General features: G+C 45.9%; 1 protein-coding gene across 1 annotated transcript in view; it reads right to left on the reverse strand.

Annotated features, from left to right (window-relative positions):
* Positions 1–23,115, reverse strand: part of PKNOX2 (PBX/knotted 1 homeobox 2) — a 475,675-nt gene that overhangs the window by 11,632 nt on the left and 440,928 nt on the right. Inside the window, exons 10-11 of the mRNA XM_067563088.1 lie at positions 11,780–11,856; positions 7,265–7,443 (exon numbers count right to left, since the gene is read on the reverse strand). Coding sequence (XP_067419189.1) covers positions 7,265–7,443; positions 11,780–11,856 — 256 coding nt within the window. The remainder of the gene's footprint in view (positions 1–7,264; positions 7,444–11,779; positions 11,857–23,115) is intronic.

The following is a 23,115-nucleotide window of genomic DNA, read 5'->3' on the forward strand; positions in this document are numbered from 1 at the left end:
GAGGAAGGTGAATTGCTTTTGTTTCAGGTAATTTCTAGGAAGTTCATAATATTCATAAACTTAACCCCAGAAGGCAAGATTACAAGCTTGAAATGCTAGTTTTGTGTATGTGGCACGGAAGGAGGGCAAAATGAGGCACCCATATAAACAGGGATAGCAGGCTCATGGCAGATGAATATATAAATATTAGCATTGCGTAAACAACCTACTTTAGTCATTTCTTTACTTTTGAATGTTTCCATTTGTAAACTTAACATTATGTTTATGCTGGTGTTTCTAACTCAATAATATTAAATGCTACAAACTTCTTCCTCTAATAAATTATGCACAGGGAAGAGGAGTTGGTCCCATGACTGTATGGCCTGCAGAGACCGAGGATAGGAAGGACAGATAGAGGCAGAGTCCTTTAGACTCAGAAAGCCAGAAAAAGGTAGGAGGAGTGGACACCCCTTTCAGTTCCTCTGGTTTGAATGGCAGGAGACAGGAATCGCACAGCAGAGATGCATTGTGTTGAAGGAGAAATAACAGTGCAGGGATATCAGGGATGGAGGAGCCTGTCCTCCAGTCTAAGGATTTCTCAGCAGGCTTCTTATGAAAGAAAACCAGCCAGAAATGGCTTGATTGGTACTGAGCATCAGACAGCAGCTCACAGTATCTGGATTCGGAGATTTCCAGAGGCTATGAAGACCCCAATTTAAGACCTGGTGCATACCATTGAAGTCAATGGGAGTCTTTCCACTGTATTCAGTGGGCTTTGGAGTCAAGTCCATAGCCAGAAGATCATGAGGTATTTAGAAAACTACAGTCTAGAATCATGGTCATGGTTATTATTAGAGAGCGTGTAGAAGTGATTGTCAGAATGCCTCTGGGGTCAGCAGCAAGACCTTGGCCTTTGGCAGGAGATAGTCCTGAGGTCAGGGAAAAGTCACTGTGCATGGAGTAGTAAAGCTTGTTTTTCACAGCCTGCAAAACAATCTTCAGCATTCCATAGCTCTGCATATGCGTAACCCCAGTGCTGATCTGCAGCATCTCACACAGCGTTCAAATCTCACACAGGACCTGGGCAAAATGGATCTTCCAACTCAAAGGTGCACTGCGCTAACAACCAGAAGAATTATACTTCTACACGCTCTTCTTCTAACTGTACCCTTCACACACTTTATTATAGAGCAAAGCCTCATACTGCCTGGAGAAGGTCCAGAAGCTGGGAACAAAATCCTGGCTCTGATAGGGGAGACTCAAATCCCATTCACTTCGCCACAGTTCCTCTTAGAAGGAAACTTCCTTATCTTCATCCTTGGCACTGATGTCTGAAAAATGGGGTTACTCTTCACACTGTTTCAGTAAGTCATGGGTCTTCCTCTGGTGGCTGGCTCACAGAGACTAGCAACCTTCTCCTGATACCAGCTAACAGAGCTCAAGTTGTGAAAGCTTGTGCTGAAGATCTGGGGTTCAGACCTTACTGATGCCTAATGAGGGTAGTTACAGATGCACACAACATAATTATTTCCCTCTTTTGAAAAAACATAGAAAATTACACTGGAAAAAGTGTTAAAATAACATAACTCTGACTGAAAAGTTCCAGAGGGGTAGCCGTGTTAGTCTGTATACAGAAAAAACAATGAGTCCTGTAGCACTTTAAAGACTAACACATTTAATTTCTGCAGGCATAAGCTTTCGTGGGCTGTACGAAAATGGGTTGCAGCCCACGAAAGCTTATGCCTGCAGAAATTAAATGTGTTAGTCTTTAAAGTGCTACAGGACTCTCGTTGTTATAACTAAGACTGCAAAGCCAAGCACTTGAAAGAAATCCCAGAATTAAGGTTGCATTCCATCCCTTGTGCATATATTATTGTGCATATATATTATGAGACAGACTTTAATTACAGGAGCACAGGACTCTGCCTTATTCAGCGCGCAGAGTGGATGGTGCTCAGATATTGAATCTGAGCTGTGTAAGGAATGAGGTTTTGTAGGACCTCTACCTTATTTTCTCTGAAGTTGAAAGGAATGTAGAGAATGAGACAGGGATTGCAGGAAGAGGAATAGATGATTTTGTGACTCAGGCTGCAGCTATCAGAAGATCTGACCTCTATCTCCAGCTCTGCATCATAGTTCCTGTGTGCTGCTGAGCAAGTCACGTTAACCCAAATTTCTATAGATGGCCACTAAGTGTGTGTTCCTTATTTCCAGGCTGCCCATTCACCTGGGTCTGACAGGGAGACACCTACGACTAATTTGCAGAAGTGCTGAACACTCACAACTGCAACTAAAATCATGGGGAGCTGCGGATGCTCAGTTCTGCTACCAGTGATAGATTGTGGCCTGGAGGAATGTGCAGGGACTGGAAGTCAGGTAGTCCTGAGATCTCTCTTTAATAAATTACTTCATCTCAGTTTTCCCATCTGTAAAACTCCAGTTGGGTTGAGAGATACATTCATTACTGTTTGAGAGTTCAGATATCACAGTGATGATAGAAAAGCCCAGAAGGAAATTAATAATTTTATAATTGGGGCAGAGTTTGGATGGTGGCAGTACATAAGGCAGAGGCCACACAATGAATGGAAATATTGAATAGCTGGTGCATTCCCTGAGCACTGTCCTTTCTCTGCACCGAATGAGGGAGGGTCCTGTGGAAAAAGAGTATGTAGTCATGTAATTAAAGACTGTATCATGGTGCATATGCATAGGCAACCTCAATGCTGACACTTCCAGTTCACGGCTTACTTTATCTTACACTATCCTGTTGGGTGTTTTCCTGTTACAGCCCCAGCAGCTCCACTGCTACACTGTATGAATTCATTCATCTTATGCTCACCCACATTTATGCTGACCAATATGTAACTTAAACCACTATTTCCATCACCTTTACATTTGTCTCTGGTGCATTTTAAGAACTAGTAACCTGTTCGCTACTTAAGAGAGCCAAAGGGCTGAGGCAATTGGGTCTAGTGGACAGGGTCCTAGACTTGGAGTCAGAAGATGTGGCTGCTATTTCTGGCTGTCCTTCTGTCCCTTTGTATAATCCTGGGCAATCCACTTCCCCCTCCCACTCTTATCTATTTAGCTTGCATGCTCTTTGGAGCAGGGAGAATCTCTCATGATATCTTTGTCAGTGCCTAGCACAATGGAGCCTAATCTAAGCTCAGGTGCTACTTAATAGTTAGTATCTGTTGCAACTGAATGCTGCTAGCACACAGACTTCATGCAGCATTGGTAATAAGGTAGTGGGCTCAGAGCTAATGCCTACATTAGGCAAATTAGCAAACAGAGGATAATTACAGTTTTTAATTTTAAATAGTTTGAAAAACCTTATCCTGCCATCCTCTTAGAAGATAGACTGATGGTTAGTCAGTGGTGATGACTGTGGCTGTGATGTTGGAGAAATACTTAAAGAATTTAGTGAAATGCCCTTATTAAAAATGTCACCACATTCAACAGGAATGGCCAATAGCACCTCAATATACAAGGCTCATTGTGACATGCTGGTATAGACACAGCCAGAGGTTACATCAAAGGGAAGAGGGAGCTCCCGGCTCTCCGATCTCCACTGCATGGAACAGCTATGCTTCCTAAGACTGTTCCCTCTTCTCGGCTGGCCAAATGATGACTCCCAACCAGGGGAGCTTCAGAGAGTAGCAGGAGATGTTGGTTACTGGTTGGGAGGGTTCCTGGGGCCCCCAACATTCTCTGCAGCATACAGAGCAACAACTGAGGGGAGAAAAGGAGGCCCCCACCTGGGAGTCCTCTACCCACCTTCTCTCCACGACACAACAATCATTCCTCAGCCAGTTTCTCCTTCCTTCCAAGAGGGGAAGGTGACTCACAGCTCTCTCCCTTCTTGAGGGAAAGACAGATACATGATATATCATACACTATGCTATGCAAAATTGCTTGCAAGTTTTAATCTTCTAGAATACAAGAACCAATGGCCTCACATACATGTAAAACAGGAGGGGTGACGAGATGTCTGCAGCATCTTTGGGGCAGTCTCCCAACATTTCCCTACGGATCCTCTCAGCAAGAAAATAATAGAACCACTCAAGACTGACTGTATGTAACCATGTCAGCACATCTCAGAGTCAACAATATCAAAGACAGCTGACAGATGTAGCAGAATTTGCACGGGCACTTGGTTCTCATTCACCTCCAGCAGAAGGTCATTGAACAATGAAAGCAGCCTACAATGAAACAGACCACAGCCAAGCTAATCTGAAGAAATCAGAGCCCTTTGAGTATTTATGGAGTTGCTGGCAACCCGTCCTCCCAAAGGGAGACACTAATGATCAATATGTAACCCCCAAGGAGCCAACCTTGGTCCCTGGGTCTGTGTGTGGGTAGTGTTGGGAGAGGCACTGTCCCTGGGGGGAAGGGGGCCAAAGGCAGACTCAGAAGTTGCTGGGCAGCCCTGAGGGAGCGAGGAGAGACACGATGTCGAGTGACGGCCCCTGTAGCTCGGGGAGGATGTCAGGGTGCCTGGCTGACCACCAGCTGCCTGCTCAGAGGAGGGGCCAATTCGGGGTGGGGGAGGGGGAAGCGTAGAGTCACATGGTCGACAAGTCACAGCCTGGGAAGAAGACCTAGCCTGACCAGCAGGATGTGAGATGCCGCTCCCGGGGGTGCTGGGAGAGAGGAGAAGCCATTTTGGAGAAGCGGGAGCCAACCACTGAAAGGGCAGGACTGGCTGTGGGGGTGCTGGTGAGTCCAGGCCTGCATGAAGGGTCTCCCTGAGAACTGGCCTCTGGATGCCTGGCAGCAGCATCCCTCAGCTTGGTTCTTTCGCTCCTCAGGGTAGCACCCAGTGCACAGAGTTTTGCTAGGTAAACTCCCCCCTCTGCCAGGCGGCGTTAGCCCTGCATCTCCTAGCTAGACCAGTCCCCACATGGCAAGTGCTGCTCTGGGGCTCGGGCAGGGCTGCTGCCTGCGGTGTGTGGCTGAGCACTGGAGCAGGAGATCTAGCGTTGGGATTTTCGTAGAGTTATGATGATCTTCACCTGAGCCCTGCACCCGTTGATGGTGGAGGATCCTGGCATCAGAGCAGCCTGATTCCTGCGTGAAGAGGACGCTGCCAGCAGCGATCGCCAGCCTCTGCAGTGCTGAGGAGTCCAGGTTGATTTCTGAACCTGAGGATCGTTTGTGGAGTTGTGAGTGCAGCATCTTTTACTCAGATACCCAGGCACATTCTGTGGGAGACACCCTATTTCCAGAGCTGTCTGCTTAGCTGGGGATCAGGGTTTGGGGATTTGGTTACTTGCGGCCTATTAAACCTGTGCAGGGACTGACCAGCCTATCCCACATGCGAGTCTTTTAAGCTTTTCAGCTCTACTGAGCCAAGTCAGCCAAGCTGCGTATTGCTGCTACAGAAGATATCGTTGTCACAAGTCACCAAGGGCCCTACGAAGTATGTGCACTGATGGGTCGCTACATTTTACTCTTCCTCTAGCGGGTCACGTGGCTAGGGGAATTCCTGGGTATTCTCAGCATGGGCACTGGTGACCCTGAGAGTGGGTTCTACCCTGGTCTGTTTACTTTCTCTTTAATACAGTTACTATGTTGGATATATTGCGTTTGTGGTATTTCTTGGGAGTCTCCAAACACCTGACAAGTAAGTGGGGGTTACCCTCTGGCTGGAATTTCCCTTCCAAGCTGCCCCGGTAACCCTGTAAGGAAGGAGCGAAGGAGGTGGAAGCACCGCCAAATAAATTCATATGGGAAGAAAATAACGAAGTTACACGCTGCTGAGCTGGAGGCAAGCTCCAGATGAACCCAGCCTTGTCCATCAAAACCCATAAGGAGATTGGCATTAAAGGAGGTAACTGGGTGGACAAGGGGGCTACATATTTTTCTTCTTAATACTAGTCTCACTGTTTCTTCAGTAGAGTTTCCCCACCACGAGGAGCATGACTCACTGGTATGTGTTGACCTGGAGTCTCCTCTGTATATGCAGAAGTACAGTGAGAGAAACTGGATAAAATTCAAGAAAGAAGACCTCACATTTCTCCTCTCCAGAACTGGAATTATCCCATGGCAAGTGAGAGCAACAAGTATGGCTGAGCCACATGCTTGTTAATGGACAAACATTCTTAATTACTGACATTACTTCACACTGTATCGTTTTTATGTACGCAGCCTGCCTCTCTCTGTGCAGGTGTAGTGTCTTATGCTGCAAAGACCCCTTTTGGGGACAACACCTTCAGGCTTAGTGCAGTTTTCTACTTCTTAAAATATTCTGTCTAGATAGTGTGACAGACTCTTCCTCTACCTCAGTGGGCCCAGCGCTTCCTTCTAGCGATAGGTCAGGGAGCCGCTTCACTCCTTAGTGTTCTTCCACCCTCTAGTGGTGGGGAAGGGTAATGCAGCCGCTCTAAGGTGGCTGCTCCGTGTTGGGTCCCAGTCCTATCTCTGGTTCTCAGAGGCCCTCGCCTCTACGCTGGGGCCCTCGACTCTGGACCCCAACCCAGGGACCCTACAAGTAGCAGCCTAGTGCTGTGGCTTCAGGAAAGCTGCTAGTTTCCCTGGGTTACTTCCTCGTGTCCCTTGACTTAATGTCCATTACCTGCTCGGACAGGGGTCCTTCCTGGCCTCCTTGCCAGGAGAGGCTCTTGACCTCTGACAGCCCCACTGGGCGTGGTAGTGCCGAACCGAATGTCCAGTTCAATCTTCCCTTTCTGGCAGGGTCTTTTTTCTCAGGCCTCCAGGCCTGGGAAAGGTCCTTTGTCCTCTTCAGGCAGGGTTTTTCCCTCCCCCCAGTCTTTGTAGCTGCAGGGTTCTCTCCTGCCAGCGTTCTGCTCCTTCTCCTAAACTCTCCTGGTTTCTGACAGCATCTTGCCTGCTCACACTCTCTGGTAGCTCACCTCACTCTCACAACTCCAGCCCTTTCTCTGAAGGGGAGGCTTTTAACAAGTCCTGGGCGGGGCCTTGATTGACTCCAGGTGTGTTCATTAACCTGGACTAACCCCTGCTCAGCTACCAGGGGAAAAGGGACTTGCTGAGCCTGGGGCTGATATATTGGACTTCGAGCACTCTCCGGTAGCCAGCTAGTCTGACCCTGTCACAATAGTAACTCCCTTTTTAAACCCCCAGCCCTGTTAAAATTCTAATTATGGCGGAAATCATACACAATCTTTGCCAGTTGCTTTCAGTTTTAGATGCTTTCCTCCTATGAAAAGAGGACTTGTGCACCTGCTAAGTACAATAACCAAGGCAGGTGTGCTCTACGGACTTCACTAGCCAATTCTGCGTCACGTCCCGGCCCCATTCTTACCGTCCGGATTGGTACTAGGATTGCCTCCTTGTTGCTGCAGCACTCCCGCTGCAATAGAGTTGGGCCAGAATCTTTGAGTGGGACGGTGCTGGGATTTGATCTTCTTGGCTTTGGGGGCTGGATCTGGATTGCTCGCGTCAAGCATGGGCTGCAGGATGCGCCGTCGGGCATTGATAAACCTTCGCACGGGGAAAAAACAGGGAGTTACTTGCATTGCTGAAGGTTCAGAATTATGATGAGGTTTTAGAATAATTATCTTCTTCCACTTATTGACTACATGGAACATTTTCAAAAGCGCCTGAGTGATGCAGGAGATTAAGTTCTACTGACTTGCAGTGAGACTTAGCTTCCTGAGGGCCAGAATTTTAAAAGGAATTTAGGTATTGCTCAGCTGAGCAGAACAAGACCTAACCCTCACGTGGCCCCTGCTAGTGGAATTTGTAGCCCCAGGTTAGGCAGCTCAGTTTCACCGAGTCTCCATATGGTGCGCCTGGGGATAGATAAGTGCCAAAGAAAGAGATTTTCAGAAACTGACCAGCTGAGTGGGAAGTGACCTACACTAGCCAGGAGAAGAGCGGGGAAAGCAGAGGGCCATAGGTGCCTAAGCGACTGACCGGGTGCACCTGGTTATGATCCGGAGATAGGCACCACCCTCTGCTTGGGATTCTCAGCTGCAAACCCTCTCCTGGAGTTAGCCAGGTCAGCTGAGTAGGTAACCCATGCCCCAGCAGCCAAAAATCTCTGGCAATGTCTATGCTGCACCACAGTGTGGACAAAGGCATGTGGATTGCAGAGCACACCAAAATGTTGCGCTCTAACTGCCCTGTGTGGATACTGCTGGTGTAAACTAAAAGATACTCAGTTTGCATTAACATAGTCCTCTTTCAAACAGGATTAGGTCAATGAGAACTAGGTACCTTTTCATTTGCACCAGCAGCATGCCCATTGGAGCAACACTTTGGTGTGTTCTGCAATTCACACCCCTCTAGTCCACCCTGAAGTGCAATGTAGACAGTCCCTCTGTCTCCTGGTCACAGTCAATAACTCTCACATTGTTTAGGCACCTAAAGCCCTTTAAAAAGCTGGTTCTAAGTGCCCAAGTCACTTTTGAAAAGGAAACTTGGCTCCTAAACTGCTTAGGCCTTGTCTACATAAGGAAGTTATTGTGAAGTAAGCTAGGATGTGCATTTAAAGCACAATAGCTATTCTGCTTTAATTCTGCATGTGGACACTCTTATTGCACACTAAAGAGTGCCTTTTTCTGGTTTAGCTTAGTCCACTTCCAAAGTAGGGAAAGCTAAACCGGACAAAGGCAGTGCAGAATAAGAATGTCCACCAGGGGAGTTAGTGCTGAATAGCTGTTCTGTAGTAGGTATTCCGTGAGTGCTATTCTGAACTATTTGCCTATGCACACCAGCCCTTAGGAGCTTTTGAAAATGTTACCCTATTTCACAAGAAGAGCTTTGTTATAACTGCTAGGAATATGCTGACTTTTCTAACTATTATCCTCAGTAGAAAAAGAAAACACTAATTACACATTATGTGTATTTTCACCAGCAGAGGGCACTAGGAGATTGCAAATGTATACCAGCTACTGTGGCTAGAGTTTAGGTGAGGGTAGTAGGCATCAGTACAGGCCCTTGGTAAACTTAATAGTTATTATAAGTAAATTTTATCTTTCCATATTTAATCATTCTACTGCTCAATTTGTTCTGGCATGATTGAGTGCTGCTAATGAAACAGCAGCAGAATGCAATGATAGACGTAACAAACGATCATAGTCCATTTAAAATCAACAGCCGATGACCCCAAGTAAACAGTAAAGTACTCTCCAGACAATGCTCCCTATGAAAATCCCACTAGTTGCCTATCTGCATTGGTAGACACCGAAATACTTTTAAAAATATGACCCTTCGGCTCCTAAATCACATGGGCACTTCCAAAAAGTTTACTTCTGGAAGTCTTTTCCAGGAGTTAAAAGTTTCACTCAGGGCTCAATTCATCCCTGATGTAACTTTATGGACTTCACAAACTTATACCAGTGGCAAATGCAGCCCAAGAAACTGAACACAGCAGTGACCCAAATGAGGGAAGTGATATTGCAGGTTTAAGACAGACAAGGTCGGTGAGGGAGTATCTTCCACTGGAGCAGCTTCGGTTTAAATTAGTGTTCTAAAGAGTATGTGTCCAGTTCTGCTTTTACACTGGTGTAAAGCTGGAATAATGGCAGCACAAGCAGTGGAATTGCTGTAGATATACAAACTGGATGGTAAAACTGATCTCTGAATGTGTCAGTGTTACAGCAGAGCAACTTGCACTGAGGTGGTAATTTGTGGGAACTAAATTCAGCCCCTGGTATGAGTGGGTGCAGTCTCTAGTGAAGTCAGTGGGAGTTGGCCCTAGAAGTACTGTTTATGGTGCGGTGAAAGTTAAAGTGTGTGTGTGTGTGTGTGTGTGTGAGACTACACCTTCCTTTTAGTTGCTTTCTCTGTTACACTGCCTTCAGCCTCCCACATGTAACTTACTCACTTTGCATACATACTGAATGCAGGAGCTGTGAAAGTTATGCTGCTTTAGGAGCATGAATCACTTGAGAAGCCTGATTTTTGGTAGTGGTGAATCAGATCTGATGTGTTTATACCACCATATTTGTCACCGCTAAATGCAGCCCAGGGACATCCCAGGGATTTGCACTGCCATATCCAGACTGTATTTGCCTGAACTGGACCCAAAGTGTTTTCTGGATCTGAGTTTGGCTCTGCTCTCTCCCGGGGTTTTATTAGCAATTGTTATCTTAGGAAGCCAAAGCCTGGCCTCGTGAAGTCAGTGGAAGTTCTGCCACTGACCTCAATCGGACCCGATTTGGGCCCAGAAGAGTTTCTAAAAGTATTCTATCTTCTGGTTTCACTGTGACATCCCGTGTATTATTTTTATTTCATTGTTATTGTTATGTCTGTTGACAGTATTACATGGAATGAGACTGAGTCTTTGTCCACACTACACGCTAGGGGGAAGATTCTCCTACTCACATATGCATCCTCGCACTAGCTCTCCTTGAGTTAGCCTGATTATAAATAGCAATGCAGCCACGGTGGCGCAGGGAGTAGCAGCCTGGCACTGCCTGGCACCAGTGGGCGTGCACTCAGCATGGTTTAGCTGTGCTTCCTTGGCCACTACTTGTGCCACCACGGCTACCCTGCTCGATGAGAGCTAGCACAGGATATATACATGAGCAGGGCTTGTCATAAATAGCCTGGGACAGATAGCACGAGGATGTGTATGCGAGCAGGGGAATCACACCCCTGCCTTGCAGCCATAGTCTTACTGATACTATTAGCTGATTAATGAAGACAAATGGAGAAGAGCAACCCAAATATCAGGTAAACATTAAAATTCAATGAAAATTTAAATGAAACTTTGCCGGTGACTGTGAGATGACTGCTATTCCAGTGCATGGTCACACACAGCTGTGCCAGTGCATCTCAGCCCTGACCTATTCCAGTCTGTTGCCACACAGTTCTGCCAGTAAGATACTTTCTCACCTCACTGCCAGCAAGGATAGCTCTTGAACAGAGAATGGCAAATATGGGGTGGTTTTATGACATAGAATCATAGAATCATAGAGTTGGAAGCGACCTCAGGAGGTCATCTAGTCCAACCCCCTGCTCAGAGCAGGACTAACCTCAGCTAAATAATCTCAGCGAGGATTTTGTCAAGCCGCAGCTTAAAAACCGCTAAAGATGGAGATTCCACCACCTCCTTAGGTAACCCATTCCAGTGCTTCCCCACCCTCCTAGTGAAAAACTTTTTCCTAATGTCCAACCTAGACCTCCCCCCCTGCAACTTGAGACCGTTGCTCCTTGTTCTGTCATCTGCCACAACTGAGGACAGCCTAGCTCCATCCTCCCTGGAACCCCCTTTCAGGTAGTTAAAGGCTGCTATCAAATCCCCCCTCATTCTTCTCTTCTGTAGACTGAACAAGCCTAGTTCCTTCAGCCTCTCCTCATAAGACATGGGTAAACTCAATTCACATCTGGGTTGAACCCAACAGGATTTCCAGAGAAGATCTGCAGCATCGTTCTTGCATTACCTGGAGCACATGATTTGAAATGTTTTGTACACAATTTATAGAGAGATGTTTCTTTTTTATGTCAACTTTCTTTTTAGCCCAGTGGATGCAAATTCACTCCTTTGTCTTCAGACTTAGAAGAATCAACTTGACTCCTTAAGGTGCCGGAGTTTGAATTTTAGTTATTTTCCCTAACAACTATTTCCACATTATTCTACTGTTTACATACAACACCTCAAAAACAGCAAAAAAGGCCCTCTCCTTGGGCTTGGATGCCCATTGTATGCCGAGAAATGGCCAATAAAAGAAGTTGCCTGAAGCACTTAATCAGTATCCTGCTACCCATGTGGTGAAAGTCGCAGGAGTAGCAGGGATACTGAGAGTAGTGAGGTGAAGCCAATCGTTTAATAACTATGAAAGCAGAAAAATTCGACAGGTTCACTCACCAGTTATTGACTTGCAAAAGTGTCAGGTTTGTCTGTGCTGCTATCTGCCTTTTCTCATCCTCCGTTGGGTAAGGGTGCTGAAAAAAGACAAATTGCATCATTACAGTGCTTGACCGAGAGGAAGGCACCGAGGAAGACACTGAGGATCAGATGGTCAGGTCAGCTGTAGTGACCGGAATTTTGCTGGAATGGGCTATATCAAAGGGTGTCCCACCTCTGTGCTGGACAGTTCGGTATTACAAAGTCTAGAAGTCCCCCTTTCCATGCGATTTGAACAGCCAGATCTCATCGGGGTTAAACAGCCCAAATACTAAACCACTTCTCAGTACTACGTACTACACAGCCTCTTGTGATCGACACTAGACACATTCAGTGGCAGTAGACAAAAGCCAGAGCATGGAACCTAGCTGAAGCCTTGCAGTATGGACGCTGCCATTTATATTAATATTAAAACTAGCTGCATAGTAGCTGCCGAAACAGCCACCTGTATTCTCCCCCTACCACCAATCTGTAGAACCACCACTCACATTTTAGTGAGCTGGGGACTTTTAGAACAAACTCATGGGGACTTTATCCCAGTTTTATTATTGTTATTTAAGGAATGGGAAGTGCTTTTGATTGATCTCCACTCATTTTCTGACAATGAGTGCTGGTGACTGCTGGGCTATTTTATTCACAGGTCTGACCTAAAAGCTAAAAGTGACACTTGCAATCAATATAAAGCGATGAATGCAACAGAATTATTATGGGAACTTATAGGCGTTCTGGGAAGAAGCTGCATCACTCACTCCTGAAGAAAAGAGGCAAACCAACTGGAAAACTCACGACTGAGCTTCAGGAACGCAAGTCTTATTGTGGCAATAAGACTGAAATGAACTACAGAGGCCTTACCTTTTGTGCTGTGTGTGCAGTGTGAACCATACAATGCTGCCTGAGTCAGTCACTTGAAGCTTCTAAACCGTAACTAAGGTTACAGTTTCTGTATGTATTCCAGAAGGTAAACTATAAATCAACTGTGTCACTAGATGCTTTGTCTATTGGAGACTAGGAGCCATTAGAGAAGACCACACTATAGGAGTCACCAGCTCCCAGATTAAAAATAATCCAGTCCTTTTAAAACAAAATATTTTTTTTAAATGATTTATTGGATTGTTGGGTCTTCTAAAACTGGAATAATAAAAAGAAGAAAAATTTCAAGACATTTCTTTGAATCACATTTTTCTGCCAGTTATCCCAAGAGATGAAGTTACTTCCTTATTAATAATTGATGCTCAGTGTATTGAGCCATGGTAAATCTTGATGAAGCTTTACAAAATTTGTTAGCTTACATGCTCAGCTTGTTTAGGATAGCAACCTGAAAAATGCAAAGTGCACCTGCTACATTCCTGTCTGCAAATGTCCCATGTAGGGGGATAAGGAGCATATGCTTAGTGGAGCTCTCTGGGATCAAACTGTGAAAGAAAGATCAGTCTTCATCCTGCCCAACAGAAACCGACTTTTAAGTGCCTGGGCTATAAAAAGACATTCCCCATGGGCAGGTTATTCCATCATTGTCCAGTACAAGATTTTTTGGTGTTCCATTTTGTGAAGCATTTGGAATTGGTCACCATTAGAGACTGGAAGGGGGCTAGATGGGCTGTCAGTTTGATCAAGTTTGGTAATAAATTCACACTTCGGCATGGTGAACGTACTGGGATGCACAAAGCCTGAGCTCGGCACCTAGGCTCCTGGCCCTATACAATGAATGGGGAGGCACCTCAAGGGATTAACAAAAGGCAGCACGCTGAGAGGGTGCCATAAGCTAGCCAATGGGAGATGCCCTGGGGAGCGGTGTATTCTAAACTCCCCTTTCAAGGAGGGCAGGGCCTACATCCAGGTTGCCTGGGATTCTCAGCTGCAAACCCTCACTTGGCGTTAGGCAGCTGCACCATTTGCACAAGAAGACAGGGGTGAGGGGATCCTGGGCCTTGTAACTTTCAGTCCCGTGGTTACAGCATCCATCTGGGATGTGGGAGACGCCTGGTTTGAGTCCTCCCTTTGCCAGAGTGGGAAGCAGGGATTTGAACAGGGCTTCGCTGCTTCTTGGAGGCGTGTTCTAAGCACTCGGCTATAGGAGTTTCTGATGTGAGGCTCCATCAGTCTCTCCTCTTGAAGCGGTTCCACTGTGGAGAACAAATTTAAAAACTCACTGGACCAGGGGGACTGGATCCCCCACCTCTCAGGTAATTGCTCCAACCACAGATGGGCATGCTTTCTCGCCTTCTCCATAGTGGAACAGCTTCAGTGGGAGATACTGAGGCTGAGCACCATTTCTGCCCCTTCTCCAAATGACCTGGAGGTCAGGGGGTAGGGCACTCACCTCAGAGGTGGCAGCCCCCTTCTGTCCATCAGGCAGAGGGAGGACTCATGGTGGGGGATGCTCATGTCCCAGGTGAGTGCCCGAACCACTGGACCAAAGGTGGGAAGGGAGGTCCTCTTCCTCCCAGCAGTTTTGTGGAAGAGCCGGTGCCTATAGGGCCCTGAACTGGTAGGCCGCCTCTGAGCCCACTTACTGGAAAGGCCCTGCAGGCGAGTTAGATGGAGGAACGTCTATCTTCCCCTGGTTTGGGCATCACCGTGGGGCTTAGGTGCCCAGTCACCAGATGTGGAGCAGCAGTGCACATATGGAAACAGAAACATAGGTGCACGGGGAATTTTACTGCAAAAAATCTAGGTCCCAAGTGAGTTTAGGCATTTCATGAGTTTGGCAGAAGATAGATGGGGGCTTTGTGACTCCCAGGGGTGCCTGATTCTGGGATTTATGTGCTTAAATTGGTAGTTAGGGGCCTATGTCCTTTTGTGAATCCAACCCTATATTCCTAAATGTGTGGTATTCTGGTGAGAGCTTTAGCTCAGTGTGTAGAGACTGAGCGCCAGTGTGCATGTGCTTAGTGCCTGGCAGTATCTGATCAGATGGGGAAAGTGAGGGCAAGGAGAAAGATGGGGTTGGGTTGGGAGAGAGGAATGGAGATGGATGAGAGTTAGGGATGGGCTCAAACTTCATGAAGTTTTCCCACTAATTAGAACAATTCAGATGAATCTCAGCTAATGAGACATACTTGCTAAAATAGAATAAGCACCTCACGGTACAAAATTGGAGACTGAGGAAAGAACTAAATCTTTGTATAATAATTATTTTCCCTGAAACCTGTGATTATGCAAATCAGCCAGCTGAGGGCAGTTGTTAGCCTGCTCTGTGCTGGAGAAAGGTCAGAAAACCGGATTAGCAAAATTATCCACTACATAACAAGTATAAGTAAATATTGATGCAAGGATTGCCAGCATACAAACTTCTGAACCACATAAAATGATCCATCTGTTTAAAATTATAACAGCTCCTAGCAACTAGACAGAATACCCAATGGTCATGGCAGGCCTAGCAGGCCAGATGATTCATCTTCCACATTTCTCTTGAAACAACAGCTCTAGACAGCTTTTTTTTTTTTAAGAACAGTCTCCTAACTTCAGAATTGGGATATTCGTCTGTGTGCTTCTTCTGATGCCCAGGTCCAACCTACATTACTTTTTAAATTAGACTGAAGGGAAATCTATGTGAGGTGCCACATTTAAACCACAGAAGATCTGCTGTGTGGCCTGTACAGCACATTTATCCTTGGGATAGTCAGATTAACTCCCTTGAATTTTGGCTATGTCTGGATCTACACCTGGCATTAGCAACTCGTGCCTGTCTCTAACCAAACAGGCGTAGCGTCGCCCCATTTACAGTTCCTAGATTTTAATGCTGGAGGGGACAATAATAATCATCTAGTCTGATCTCTTGCCTGACACAGGCCAGAGAATTTCACCCAGTGATTCTTGCATTGAGCTTATATTGTGTGGCTGAGTTCTGTTGTTTAGAAAGTCATCCATAGAGAGGCCATTCATCCAGTTTTAAACCAGACAGTCGTCTTCTGGGGCAGTTTGTCCCCAGTCTGGTACGGAGACAAAACCAGATGGGAGATGCTATTTTGAAAAGCATGTTTGCTGCCACCGCTGGCGTGACCTCGCATGCACAAAATCGCAGTGGTGGAGTGACGTGCTCTTCTACATGCAGCGTGACCTCATGTGCACGGTGAGTGTGAGGTCATGCCATCAGGTCTGGGGCTGTGCCGGTGGGGTCAGCCCCACACCATTTCTGGGAGTACCAGAATGTCTGGGATTCCAGTCTTCACTTTCAGCCTTCAAGTGATGGGGAATGTGCCACACACCGGGCACCTAACGCTACAGAGAGACACCTGGTGGGATTTTCAAAAGCGTTTAGGCGCCTCACTCCCATTGTAGGCATTAGGCACCAAGTGCCTGTGAAAATCCCATTGGGCTCCACTTTGCCTCTTTAGGCACCTAAATACCTTTAACAATCTGGCCCTACATTCCAACCTCAGTGGTTCCAATGGTTGAGTCTCTCAGTGTTCAACTTTTGCACCTCGCTGCTAATCTGAATTTATTTTAACTCCAGCGTCCAGTCACTGGAAGTCATTATGCCTTTGTCTGCTAGATTAAACAGCCCTCTGTTACCAAACACTTTCTCCTTATGTAGATACTCAAAGACCATAATCAAGTCACCTCCTAAGGGTTTTGGACAAACTCAGTAATTTGCTTGGATTTGGGATTTTTCTGGCCCGTAGAATCTTAGCCTGTCTCACTCTCTGCAGCATAATGCTGGAGAAACTCTTTTGGGGTTCCGACAGAGTTTGAGTCTGAGGCAGCCCCCGTCCCACTCTTCCCCAGGCTGCTCAAAGTTAGGGAGCAAAGAAAAGATGCTCACAGTGAACAAACTGCTTTACAGTATTTATGCACCATGACATAGAGGGAACTGTCTGTGTGTTCTGCCAGGTCCCCACGAGGACAGTGAAGAAGGGCCAGGAAGAGACTGATCCTGCTCCCAGCTGGTGGGTGGGCATGGGACATGTCAGGTTGGGTGAGAAGGCAGCAGGAGATCCCAGAATCATGTCAAAGTGCAAAGGTTTCAGCATTACCAGAGGCATCTTTCCAGCTCCTCTCTAATCATGGCAACTCTGGAGGCTACTCTTCCACGGAGATCCAGCTAAGCAGGGGTGCTGCTAGATGCCCTGAGATAGTTGTATATCTGTCTGGGGATACCTCCTGCCTATGCTTCCCTATGGTCCCATAGAGAGTCTCAGAAGTCCATGGATTATCTCCACTCCCCGCAGGGTCTCCTTACAGCACCCCAGCTTGCACGCAAGCGAAACAGCACATTCAGCGGGCTATGTCCTATTTTTAAATCTCACTGCTGAAGGGATTTCCCTCTAGTCATAAACAAGAGACTGATAAGAGAAAACATATCTAGAAAGCTAAAAAATTCACTTCCCCAAATGCCAACTCTCCTATTCAAAGCAAAGTGAGACTTGTAAACTTGAAACAAAAGAAAAGTAAATGGCTGGTCAGTGTCCTGGCTAGTTCTTCAAAGCACTGCCACCTTTCAATCCCCATCGCTTCAGGCTTGCCTGGGTTCCACTTGAGCCACCAGCTCTTAATCCAAGAGGCATCATTCATCTCTCGTAGGCATTCTGACATCTTAGCAGTGGGGTGGGAGCATCAGCTGAGAATGAGATATATAATGGAGTGTCATCAACCTACCATCGAGCCCACAGTGTCTGATTTTTTGTCCCAGTGGGCACATGTTGGCCTTACTGAAGAGAAGTGGGGACAGTATTATCCCTTTGGGCCGCTACAGGTGAAGGCCTTCAGAGAGCAGGAGCACTCTCTGAGATCTTCTGGAGAGAAACGGTTGGAGCCAGTGTGGTGCTAGATCATCTTCTCCTGCTATGACGTGTAGGTAGGGTAACAGTACCTAGTGGTCCCTTGTATCAAAGGCTGCAGAAAGGCCTAGCACTATAAGCAGGGATAGCTTGCCTTGGTGATCTTGGTGATGATTACTACTTTCTTAATTATTTTGCCAAGAAACAGGAAGTTGGAGATGGCAAGGCAGTTAGAGATGTCTTCAGGGTCAAGTGTTGGCTTCTTGCTGATTGGGTGAACTCAGTAGTGTAGGTTAAAAAAAAGAGACGGGTAAACTAAACTCCATGTTCCCGAAATGAGAGGTGAGAAAATTCCATATTTCCCAAATGAGAAAAATTTACCCAGGTTTACCCTCAAGTACACTACTGGGTGACTGGTGGTTTTCAAGGAGTTTGGGAGTTGTGCTTTGCTGTAGGAGACTATTCCATTAGTAGTGGGCATAGTTGCTCTTCAATGGCTTTTACCAGCCAGGAGGAGCATAGATCCATTTTACAGGTAGGAAATCTAATAATTTTCAGGGTTTCTCACACGTCACCCACGGAAGTAGGGCCAAACTCAGTCCAGCAGGCAGGAGGACTAGTGAAATCTTGTGGGGGTGGGATTTTCTGTCCCAATAATTTCCATACCCGTTTGGTTAAATATAACAGCAAAGCTGAAGGAACTTCCCAAAAGCTGATGCTCGGGTCTGCTGTGTGTGCTGTGTGGCCTGGGCTGGTGAACTTGTCGGCTATACAGCTCAGCCGCCGTGAACCTGCTGCCATCATTGCAGAGAAATAGAAAGTTTTTGTCTCTTTTATTTCAGTGCTGTAATCCCCTGTTATAGAACTAATTGTTAATCAGAATGTTGTGTGGTACTATGACAAATGCTTGTAGAGTCTAAGTATCTTATGTCAATGTCGTTACCTTTATTAACCAAACTTGTAATGCTATCAAAAAAGATAAAGTTTGCTGACAAGACCTACTTTCCATAACACTATGTTGGTTGGCATTAACTATGCTACAATCTTTTAATTTGTACTGAGACATGCCGTATCAGCCTTTCCATGATTTTTCCCCAAGATTACACCAAGCGCATTAGACTGCAGTTAACTGAGACATCCTGTTTACCATTTCTAAAATATTGGCACATTAGTTTTTTTTCCATCCCTTTGGGACCTTCCCAGAATTCCAAGATTTGCTAAAAATCAACATCAGTGGTTCAGAGAGCTCATCCTGTTTAAGATTGCATAACTGTTTCTATTCAGAACCCCTGTTTAAAGTTCTCAGAACATTCTGAAACTTTCCCTTCTGGGGCCTGGTCTTTGTACAATGATTAATTAGTTTTAAAAGTTTAAGCAAAAATGGTGTAGCTGTTTGGGAATATAAGGAACATGATAATATACTTTTCCCATTAACTGCCCTTGAGCTGAAATTAATAGGAATTCTGCATGATTAGAGATATCAAATTGATATCATGTATGCAGTGTGGCAACCAGAGAACGTCTCTGAAGATTCAGGTGGAGGAAAGAAACAGGGAAATTTAGAGACATATCTCAGAACATCTCCTCAGACCAATCCACAAGTACACCTAAGAGAAGATCTCCGACTATCCAAAGGAAACAGATAATCCACAGTGGGAACTCCATATGAAGAAGAGTGAAGAGAACATTCTGCAAGGGACAAATGGACAGCACGAAAATGTGCTTTCTTGCTGGAGCAAAGATAAGACACATGACTGCAGGTTTGCTGCGATTCAGAAAATGGTGGGCAAGGCTCTACTGGTGATGACACTTATTGGTAACAATGACAGGGCTTCAAGGTGACCCGTCACAGATTGCTGAAAATTTCAGGGATCTTGCAAGGGAGCGGAAAGTACAGGTGAACTTCTCAGAAAGACTTCCTGTCCAATGAGCCAGAGAAGACAGAGAACAGAGATATTGGGTTTGAACCACTGAAGTAGAGGCATTTGGTTTCATGGAACATTCTTCCATGCGGAGAAGGGCTGTATATTTTGTATAGCCTCCATCTCAAGCACAGGGCAACCAATCTTCTCTGTGACACACAAGATTATTCAGGAAGGCATTAAAATAGCTATGAAAGGGAAGAGTGTAAAGAGGAAAGCACGGTACCGCCATTTGACTCGACATTTCTCCAACAACCACTTTCGTGCCATCCTGCAGGCCATCACTTACAAGTGGAAAAAACTCTTAGATAAACTCCATAAGGGTACCAGCTTGCCCTCCTTCCAGTCCCTCGGCAAAACTTCTCTCTTCCATAATGCCTACAGTAATCAGCAACCTGTTAATGGCTGGGCAGATGGAGAGCTGTGATCACTGCTACTGACCAGCTGAGAACCTGCACATCCCATTGTATTTATTAATTACCTTGTCTCATCCGCCAACTACGTATTGTCTTTCAGACTGTAAGATGTTTGGGGAAGAGATTGTCATTTATTATATGTTTGTACAGCACCTGGCATAGTGGGGCCCAGCCTGGAGGTGCTACAGCAATATCAATGTTACATAATAATAATTAACTCAAACTTAAAGGTATTATGAACATAACAAATCAATACCGAAGTGAGCTAGGGCTAGACCCACAAACGGATGCAGCTGCCTAAATGCCACTTCTGGTGCTTTAATGAAACATTTAGGTGCCACTGAGATCCTTGAGAACCCCACTCAACTGCTGCCTATTCTTGGGAGCACCTAAATTTATCTGTAAGGTTGGTGAGCAGCCTAAGTTTTAATTACACCAAGTGGCACAGTCTCCTAAGCTCATGCCTAAGATTGATGGTTTTCTCAAACTAGTTGTTTCCCTGCCTCTCCTGTGGAGTAGATGTTCTCAGAGGACTCACTAAAAGATGGCCGAGGTGACACACAGATGTTTTGGGGCAGGTGAGCATGTGTGTATCAGAATAAACCATAGTGCGGTGCTTAGCACTCTCTCTCCTGGCATAAGGGAGTCCTAGTTTTGAATTGCTGTTCTACCTCATTTGGAACAAGGACCTAAACTTGAGTCACCTACGTCCCTGGAAAATGCCTTAGCCACAAGGCTATTGAGTTTTGAGTACTAAGTGGGCTTTCCTCAATCATAGAATCATAGAGTTGGAAGGGACCTCAGGAGGTCATCTAGTCCAACCCCTGCTCAAAGCAGGACTAACCTCAGCTAAATAATCCTAGTGAGGGTTCTGTCAAGCCGCATCTTAAAAACCTCTAAAGATGGAGATTCCACCACCTCCCTAGGTAACCCATTCCAGTGCTTCACCACCCTCCTAGTGAAAAACTTTTTCCTAATGTCCATCCTAGACCTCCCCCCTGCAACTTGAGACCATTGCTCCTTGTTCTGTCGTCTGCCACCACTGAGAACAGCCTAGCTCCATCCTCCCTGGAACCCCCTTTCAGGTAGTTAAAGGCCGCTATCAAATCCCCCTCATTCTTCTCTTCTGCAGGCTAAACAAGCCTAGATCCCTCAGCCTCTCCTCATATGTCTTGTGCTCCAGCCCCCTAATCATTTTTGTTGTCCTCCGCTGGACTCTTTTCAACTTGTCCACATTCTTTTTGTAGTGGGGGGTCCAAAACTCGACACAATACTCCAAATGCGGCCTCACCAATGCCGAATAGAGGGGAATAATCACTTCCCTCGATCTGCTGGCAATGCTCCTACTAATGCAGCCCAATATGCTATTAGCCTTCTTGGCAACCAGGACACACTGCTGGCTCATATCCAGCTTCTTCTCCACTGTTACCTCCAGGTCCTTTTCTGCAGAACTGCTGCCTAGCTCGTCGGTCCCCAGTCTATAGCTGTGCATGGGATTCTTCCGTCCTAAGTGCTGGACTCTGCACTTGTCCTTGTTGAACCTCATCCGATTTCTTTTGGCCCAATCTTCCAATTTGTCTCGGTCACTCTGTATCCTATCCCTACCTTCCAGGATATCTACCACTCCCCCCATCTTAGTGTCAATCTCTCCTGTTGAGGCTGTTCCATTTTATGTAAATAATTAAATAATAATTGAGCCACAGACAGCTGGAGGCTGACTCTAGAGCCGGCAGTTAGGGCACTCAGCTGGGATGTGTGAGATTCCAGTTCAAGTCCCTGCTCAATTCATAGTTTGTTATTTCATACAGGGTAACAACTGATGAGGCTGAGAGCAGCCCATCCTAAAAACTCTCCTTAGTCTGGTGGCCAGGGCTCTCCGCAAGGTATGGGAGACCTGGTTTGAAGACCCTCTGGCAAATCAAGCAAAGCTGGGATTTGAAAACATATCTCTATATCCCAGCTGAGTGCCCTGCCCACTGGGCTCCAAGAGCAGGGAGAGGTCTCTCTCCTGTAGGAAAGGGCTGACCTCGCGTCAATGCCCCACTGGAGAAGAGGGTTCATTGCTGAGAATCCCCAAGGGAGTCAGGAACCTAAGCTCCGCCTCTCTCTTTGGTCTTTCCTGTTGGTTAGCCTAGGCAGCTTCCTGCTCAGCATGCTGGTTCTGTGAATCCCATTCTTAGGTGCTTGCCTCTCCCTGTGCTTTGTATAGGGAGCCTGGGTGACTAACACAGGGCTCAGGATTCCCTTGGGTGGCAGGGCACCTAAAAATTAGCTGTTGCTTTTGTGGATCTGGCTTCTAAGTCCCATCGACGTAGTAGACTTCAGTAATTAAGCGGATTAAAAACTGTCTAGGTCTCAAAATGTAATTGTAAATGGGGAATCATCCCAATATGATGCTGTGACCACAAGGACTAATGAAATCCTTGGATGTATAAACAGGGGGATCTCGAATAGGAGGAGGGGGAATACATTCCCTCTGTATTTGGCTCTGGTATGACCGCTGCTGGAATACGGTGTCCAGTTCTGGTGTCCACAACTCAAGGAGATTGATAAACTGGAGAGCGTTCAGAGAAGAGCTGCAAGAATGATTAAAGGACTGGAAAACATGTCTTATAGACTACAGGAGCTCAATCTGTTTATTTTAATAAAGAGAAGATTAAGGGGTGATTTGATCACAGTTTATGGGTACCTACATGGAGAACAGAAATCTGATAATAAAGGGCTCTTGAATCTAGCAGAAAACGGTATAACAATATCCAAGGGCTGAAGCTAGACAAATTCAGGCTACAAATAAGGTGTGAAGTTTTAACAGTGACAGTAATTAATCATTGGAACAATTTACCATGAATTGTAGTGGATTCGACATCATTGGAAATATTTAAATCAGGATTGGATGTTTGTCTAAAAGATCTGCTCTAGTTCACACAGGAATTAATTCAGGGTAATCTTATGTCTGTGTTATGCAGAAGGTCAATCAAGATGATCACAATAATGATCCCTTATGGCCTATGGATCTATATGGCAGATGTCACCAGGTAGTGTCTTATACATAACTCCAGCTCTTCTTTCCTTAGTATACGAGGACGGTTCAGTCTTTCAAGAAATGCCGTATTCTTGTTTATTTTGCAATATGGCATTCTTTAGGGGAGCTGCTTTAATCTTTACCGAGGGACAATTACTGGTACAAAGTTGCTTTCTAGGAAGGAGGTACTGCTGTTTAGGAAGACATTGGCTGCTGT

The sequence above is a fragment of the Emydura macquarii genome, unplaced genomic scaffold (genome assembly GCF_026122565.2).
Source record: "Emydura macquarii macquarii isolate MOO-44397 ecotype Brisbane River unplaced genomic scaffold, CSIRO-AGI_Emac_v2 contig_312, whole genome shotgun sequence".
Classification (NCBI taxonomy): domain Eukaryota; kingdom Metazoa; phylum Chordata; order Testudines; family Chelidae; genus Emydura; species Emydura macquarii.